The sequence below is a fragment of the Triturus cristatus genome, chromosome 4_1 (assembly GCF_964204655.1).
Source record: "Triturus cristatus chromosome 4_1, aTriCri1.1, whole genome shotgun sequence".
Taxonomy (NCBI): Eukaryota; Metazoa; Chordata; class Amphibia; order Caudata; family Salamandridae; genus Triturus; species Triturus cristatus.
In genome coordinates this window covers 181501060-181508774 of record NC_140585.1, presented here as the reverse complement: position 1 = coordinate 181508774, position 7715 = coordinate 181501060, and the positions used below count along the sequence as shown (strand labels likewise).

At 39.9% G+C, this 7715-nt stretch overlaps 1 protein-coding gene across 1 annotated transcript; it reads right to left on the bottom strand.

Moving 5' to 3' along the window:
• Positions 1-712: 712 nt before the first annotated feature.
• On the bottom strand, positions 713-1645 carry LOC146853878 (olfactory receptor 5J3-like). The gene has a single exon (XM_085650431.1). It carries the CDS (start codon positions 1643-1645, stop codon positions 713-715), a length of 933 nt encoding a protein of 310 aa, XP_085506557.1.
• Between the last annotated feature and the right edge of the window lie 6070 nt (positions 1646-7715).

Here is a 7715-nt window from a genome sequence, read left to right as displayed (position 1 = left end):
TTATAGTAAGTTAATATAAATGTGGACTCCCCTGAAGATGTCTTATTTGTCATAACATAATTGGGTGTCATGCTGTCTACTTCTGCTTATAATAGCACAAGCTCCAGTGGGCTATAATCATCCATAATTATGCATGAATATTTTTGTATTTGGAAGTCTCTATATGTTTTTTATCTGTTGTGTTTGGGTGGTTATGAAATGTAGATGTATAAATTCTGTAAATCGGTATACCTACCCATGCATTGTTACTTATACCATTATGGATTTGGATATACTCATTTTTGTATGACGTAATGGCAGATTAGATTTCTATTTATTAAGATATAACTATAGTTTGTTTTTTGTAGGGCCTTCAAATGGTGCAACTGTCCTGGATTTTTAAGGTTGGATTCTTACCCTGTTCTGAAGGTAATAAACTGCAGTTATGATTGAAACTTGACCTCCACTTCAGGTTTGTAGTTTTCAGGTGTGAGAAAATAAGAGGTACCTTGGAGGGTATAGGCAGCTGAATGTTCACTCTTCTAAGGTTTAAACAGGGTTCTTTCATCAAGCAAAAGCAGCACCCACTACCAAACCACACATTCACATATTCCATCAGGGTTGGATGCATAAGAAGATTGTATTATTTAATATATGTCAGACACATGCATATATCATTAATATTTGGTAGTCTTATATTTTCATATTAGCCACTTGGTATGTTTTGCCTTTATCATTTTAGGACAAAACGTCCCTTGACATTTTTTAATGCCTCCTTCACCTCATTGTTCCTCAGGCTGTAGATCATGGGATTTAACATTGGAATGATTATTGTGTAAAACACTGAAGTCACTCGGTCCTGATCCATTGCATAACTGGAGGTGGGTCGCAGGTACATGGAGAGAAGTGTTCCGAAGAATAGAGTAACGCTGGCAAAGTGAGCAGAACATGTTGAAAATGCCTTCTTTCTTCCCTCTGAGGAACGAATTTTTAAAATGGCAGAAATAATATGTGTATATGAAGCAAATATAATAGGAAGTGTTGCTAGACCTAGGCCGCCAGATACAAAAACCAGTAAAGCTTCATTGAGCGAGGTGTCTGAGCAAGAAAGCTTGAGTAGAGGGGGGACATCACAGTAGTAGTGCATAATTGTATTTGATCTACAGAAAGAAAGTCTGAATGTGCAAAAAGCATTTAAGATAGCATTGAAGATTGCAATTGTGTGTGCTCCCAAGACAAGACCAGTGCATGTTTGGTTGGTCATAATGGCTGTGTAAAGCAATGGATTACATATAGCAGCATACCGGTCATACGCCATAATCGCCAGGAGAAAAACCTGCGAGCTCCCCATCCAAAAGTATAGCAAGAGCTGTGTAATGCAGCCTGGCACAGAAATGGTCTTCGTTTCTGATAGGAAGTTTGCCAACATATTGGGTGTTATATTTGTGGAATAACAAAGGTCAACAAAGGATAAATTACTGAGGAAAAAATACATAGGGATGTGAAGACGAGGTGAGATCCTTATTAGTGCAGAGAGACCTGTATTTCCGACCATAGTGATGATATAGGTCAGAAGAAAGAAAATGAAGAGTGGAATCTGCAGCTGTTCATTTTCAGTGAGTCCAAGAAGAATGAACTCTGTTATAGATGTGTTGGTTTCTTCCATTTGTGCAAAAAATGAAGCCTGATGAAAGAGAAAAATCACATAAAACTATAATATCAATGCAAGACATAGATTAAGTATCACCAATAACCATAACCTTAATTTGATTGTAACGCCATATATGTTTCTCCATGATGTCTCAAAGCAGACTGCTAAATCAAAGCTTTCAATTTCCTTCATGTCATAGGAAGAATCTGTGTTCCATACACATCCGTGTAACTGTAATCTACTTCATTTAACAGGAACTCAAGTCAATCATCTAACACTTCTTTCCATCAGCTTTACATTCATGTTCCTATGCCTATGCTGCACATATGATTACAACAAGATTTTTCTGTACAATTATGTTGCCAAATGTTAAAATAAAGAGATACATATATCTAACCAATATCAGAAAAGTGCATATTTCCTAACACTACAATATATTAAATTCAATATGTCATACATATATGAAATATGAAACAATATGTTACATATGTACTACCATTTTAACACAATTCTACATTTCACATATTAAAGTGTGTGACTATTAAACCAGTAACGTAAATACATTCATCAAATTATATGAACATTTATAAATGTTTAAGAAGAAAGGAAAGCAAGATAAAATATAATCAAAGAGAAACGTAAATTAGAAATTTTCAAAATGGCAGTAGAGGAACTCATAAGTAGGAATTGCCATTCTCTATAAAGTCAGGCAAGTAAATTCAAAGAAACATAAAGAAATACATCAAACCTGATGCAATATGGTAGAATCCACATTTAACATGAAGATGATGTATATAACAACAAAAGGAGATTAGGAGATACATGTAGATTCAGTGGGATACATACAACCACTGAAATTAATTTTGTTGAAAACCCATAATGCTCCATGTATACATATATTTGGGTTCCAAAAACTACAGGCATAGAAGATGGCACAATGTATCTTAACCCCTCTGGCTAAGTGTCTAAGTCTTTTCCCTGACCCAATATAAGATATGGATTTTCTTTATTTACCTATAAGGTGAATATTACAATAATTAATGATGCCATGTTAGTACAACATACAAAGGATAGTCTGAGCACTCAATAGGTAAAAATACATCAATGTCCAAACAAGGTAAATAGCAGTAAGTCCAATTTTTAATCCATGTATGAGTCCAAAGGTATACAATTCCAAAAGCTCTTCACATCTGGTGAAATTTCCATACAATCCATAAACATGTTTCCAACATCAATGGTCTCATGAAAGTTTCCATCATCAATGGTCTTATATATTCATCATAAGGAAATCAGCCTAGGCTTTCCAGTTTGAGTGTTCAGACTATCCTTTGTATATTGAGTGCCCTTTTATTGACAAGCTTAATTGGGTTGTATGGTAACCAATCCCAGTCCATTGAAACCGTTTGTGATACGTTTGCTATCTACTTTCCCTAGATTTAATGCTGAGTGCCTGTTGCTGCAAACCTGTTACCATATCCTGACTAAGAATGTTAGTAAAACATACTTTTTTGAGGAACGCTGTTCTACTGAAGAGGGTGAAGTATGCATGGTGAAACGCACTGTGAAAAAAAGAATTAAAACAAATTATTTTACTTATGCTTTGTCTAATTTTGAGCAACAGGGTGTGACATTTGCCTAATTTGATTTTGTAGAATTCTATGAAATCACACAAAAGTGATGCGGAATTCAATTAAATACAATGCTGACATGTAGTGCTATATTTTAGCATGAAACACGCAAGTGCTGCAAACAACAGTCACCCGTATTCTGGTTGTTTGGTGGTTTGTGTGCTCCTGCACTAGAATTTTCTGGGAACACAGCGTAATTATGCTTTATGGAATAATGGCATGATTTCTGGAATTTTGCTTAACAAGTAGAAGTTGGACATTGCTAAGTGGGATTTTTGCTAGGGCTTAGTTCTGTGCAACACAATCCCAAATAGGACAGTTTTAAGGAATTGAAAAGAAGGAGGATATTTCCCTCTGGAGGGGTACTTTAAGAATCATTGATTAAGAAGATTTTTTTTTTTAAATCAGAACTCTATGCATCTGAATAATGTTAAAAATGTTGGTTGTACAGTTTCAAAGGGTTTACTTTAAATTCAGTGCTGTAAGTAAACAACAAATGGTGAGATTACATGAAATTGGTCTAAAAGCATGACTAAGAAATATTTATGAGAGAAATGGCCATCAGATTAAACAAGCAACTAAGGGCCTAATGTAGAGTTTGGTTGACGGCTTACCAACATCACAACCTGATGGTTAGCCAGTCAGTCATATTACAAGAGTACTACCTTAAATGGTACTTTTTGGTACTTGTTATACAGCAGGTGGAATATCCCTCATGTTTGTGATGAAGTAACCCATCAAATGAACTCTAAATCAGGCCCTAGATCTGCTTATTGATAGATGTGGCGTGAATTACTTCTGGTACTTCTGGTCCTATACTTGAATCTACTGCTCCTCCTAGTCCTGCCTCTTCTGTAGGTTCTTGTCCATCTGAAGGCACTCTTCTGCTTACTCTCTCATCTCCTCTTGGTCATCCTCTTCCTGATCCCATTCCTTCTCCTTTTGGTCTGCATTGAGTTGGCCAGATTTCTTCTGCTCATTGTAGTCGTTCTGGTTCTACTGCTGCTCTTCTTTCTCCTGATCATCGTAGTGACCCTTCTCTAAGTCCACTTTCAGGTCTTCTCCTTTTTGTGGTACTACTGGACCTCTTTGTATTTGTGTCCTAGCCCTTCTTGCCATCTCAGTCCAGACACTCTAGTCTTCCTCCTCCTGGTATTGCTCCTATTGTTCCATATCTTGGTCTTGCCAGTCCCTTGAACAAAGGTATTGATCTGCCTTGTCTTGGTCCTACATGCGTTCCTTGCCCTTCTAGTTATCCTAGTATGTATGTGTGTATATATATATATATATACACACACACATACATGCATATATACATACATACATACATATATATATATATACACATTACCTACTGACCGCCAATAGGTAGTTATAGTTAGGACCTAGTTTCCATAGAAAAGCATGTTTTCTTTTCCCAATAACTTTGGGGCTGGTTGACGAATCTTCGCAACATTTTCAGAACTAGGGGCCCGCTCCAGCCAGCTCCTGTCTTGAAAGTTTCACAGTGATTTGACAAGCGGGGGCCGAGAAAAAAGGGGGATCCCAAAACATGTTTTCCTCATGTTAATTTCCATAGGAAACTTTAGACAAGGCTACAGCCCGAACTGCTGAACGGAATTACACCAAATTTGGCAAAAAGGTAGCCCTTGGTTCGGAAAGGGACATGTTTTTAAATGGTATAAATCCGTTCAGTAGTTGCTGAGAAATTTAAAAAAGAAAACATTTCGATATGTAGGGCAGCAGTGGGTTCGCGAACACTTTTTGAGCACAAGCTTCACTGTGATTGGCTGCCAACACTCCAAACCAGGAAGAAAACAGTGAAACACAGTGAAAAAACAAGAAAGGGGGTCAGGTTAGAAACACCCTGACCCCCTAGGCCTGCTCAGGGGGTCCAAAAAAGGACCCCCAGAGCCCAAAAAAACATTTTTTTAAAATAATTTCATCGGAAATCGCGATGGGGTCATGAATCATGCCAAAATTATTTTTAAAAAATGAAGCGTGGGCTCCCGCACTTCATTTAAAAAAAGCCTCCTGGGTGGGCCAGGTCCGGGGGCACTGCCAATTTAATAGCGGGGGCCTGCAGGGGAGCAATTCCAGGAGAATATTGAGAAGCGGGCAACATTGCTAAGGGATTCCAGAGCAGGAGAGCTGGAAATAGGAGCAGTTAACGGCGTGGAGGCATGCTCGCTGTCCATGGAAGGGAAGATGCGACAGGCTTAACAATGGCACAGGGAGCCAACACAGCGGCGTTGATTGGGGCACAGGTTCATCGGAGCGTGAGCTCCAGCATTACCTTAAGGTGGCCAGCTGCCACATTGTGGGTGGGTGCGGCCGGTGGTTCCCCCAAAGCAGTTGATGATCACGCATAATGGAGGTAAGGACAACAGCAAGGCTCCGGGTGGCACAAAGGATGCGGAGCGCAGCATAGCCTTAAAGTAATGCTTCGAGCATAGTTGGACGAATGTGGGTAAGATATGATGGGGAAAAGATTTAGCGGGAGGCTCTAAGGTGGCAAAAACCCCTTCCTCCTCCGTCTGGAAGATTCTAGCATGGCAGTGTTTAGGCCAAACACAGCCGTGAGTGTTTATCTCCGCACCATTTGCTATGTGGCAGAACCGGTGTTGTTCTGGTTAAAATCATCTCTATAATGTCTAATCATAATCTAGTTGGGGAAGGCAAATATAGAAGCTACTCCCCTTGAACATGTGATGTACCGCAAATAATATTATTGTTTTAGTTGTCGACAAGAGAAATTACATATTAATGAACGGCTATACAATTTTGGCAAGTTCTGCGCTTGGATGATCCGCTCCCACTTAGGTTTCCAGCCATGACCTGAAACCACAGATTTCAATAACTTTTGAGGTCAAAGGGCATCTGACACTAACCTGTGAAGCAGCGCGGAGTTTCTTACACACCAGAAGGGCTGGGGCGAGTAGAGACACGGGTCCCGCTCCTACAGACACGGGAATTGAGCACTGCTGCAGGGCTGTGCGAGTGTCTAACGTGCACTTCAGTCTCATGACTCAACACAGCAGCCCCTCGGAGCACACAGACACAGGAAGGAAGGCAGAACTACACGGCCATTACTGCTGAGGTTTTTCCGAAGGTTAGGACATAAGGGGCTAATCATCACGTTAAGGCACTACTGCGGGACATAGGTGCGGTGACCTACTTGGCTTCTAGTGAGTGAGATCACCCACCAGCTATTATTTATGCATGTGCCTGGAGTTAGGTCGGTGTCGTTTGTGCTCTGTACATATTGCCGTAATCATATGAACCCCAGGGAATGCCCGACCGTGAGAGAGAACTGTCATTGCGCCTCGAAGCTCTGCTGCTGTGTTCCCTATTTTCACTAGTTTCTGCATACCTCCCAGTCCTGCCACTGGTTTGATGCAGGCCACAGCATTGTATTAATCAATGCAGTCAGGCACATGGTCTCCAAGTATTATGAAATTTACTGTGAATCCCGAGTTTGTTGCCATAATAAGCAAGTTCACCAATGTGGAAGTTCCACCTGCAGGACAATTCTGCACGGGTAATAATGCGTACGTATAGTTGATGTGGCCGTAATCCTTGGCAAGACTAACTTTTGCTCAGCAGTTAAAAGCTTTGCTCTTGACAAATATCTTCTCCATCTACCAATTTTTTTTTTCTGTATTTGCCCAACCAGGAAAGGCCTTTTACAACTGGGTTGCAAATAAGTTAATTTTGTATTCAGTTGACCATTTATCCACATATTCCACATCAATGATAGCAACTGTAAATGCAAGTAACATTTACTCACCCGAAGAACATCAGGCTTCATCAGGTGCATGGGGTGTCATACATTACAAACAGAATGTACAATCAAGATGTGCATTTTACCCTCCCTATGCTGTCCGAAGCCCAAAAACCTAGTGAATGAGGCCTTCAGGGGGAAGAACAACCTCTGAGGCAAACCAGCCACATCAATTTTCTTTTCAAACTAGAAGTGCGAGGTATGGTCTGAAAGCTGCGGTCGAGGATTTGAGCTATACCACTCGATTCTCTCTGAGCAAGCACAGAGAACTAAGCAATGTCACATGGGTAGGAGTAATCCTCAGTTATATTGAAATTTTTAATTCTATGGGGGCTACTTGATTAGATAAAACAGAGGTTGGGCACCTAATGGGATGATGGAAGCACTACGGTTAGTAGCAGACATCATCTCAGTGGTTTGTTACCTAGTACATTTGGAATGACTTCGTAATCAAGGCATCAATCATAAAACGTATTTCAGTCCCAGATTCAGTGTCATTTAGTAAGCAGATAGTTAATCTCTCAGGATCAACATGTCTCTTCGGGTAATCAGGAGTAAGTCACATTGAAATCTGGGGTAAGACATGAATGGTACTACTGAGTCTTTATAAAATAAGCGATGATGGGATAGGACATGTTAAGTAATTGGGGACTCTTACTAGTAACTTTGGGGC

Coding starts and splice junctions, on each gene's coding strand:
- LOC146853878 (XM_085650431.1), bottom strand. CDS start 1,645: ATGGAAGAAACCAACACATCTATAACAGAGTTCATTCTTCTTGGACTC.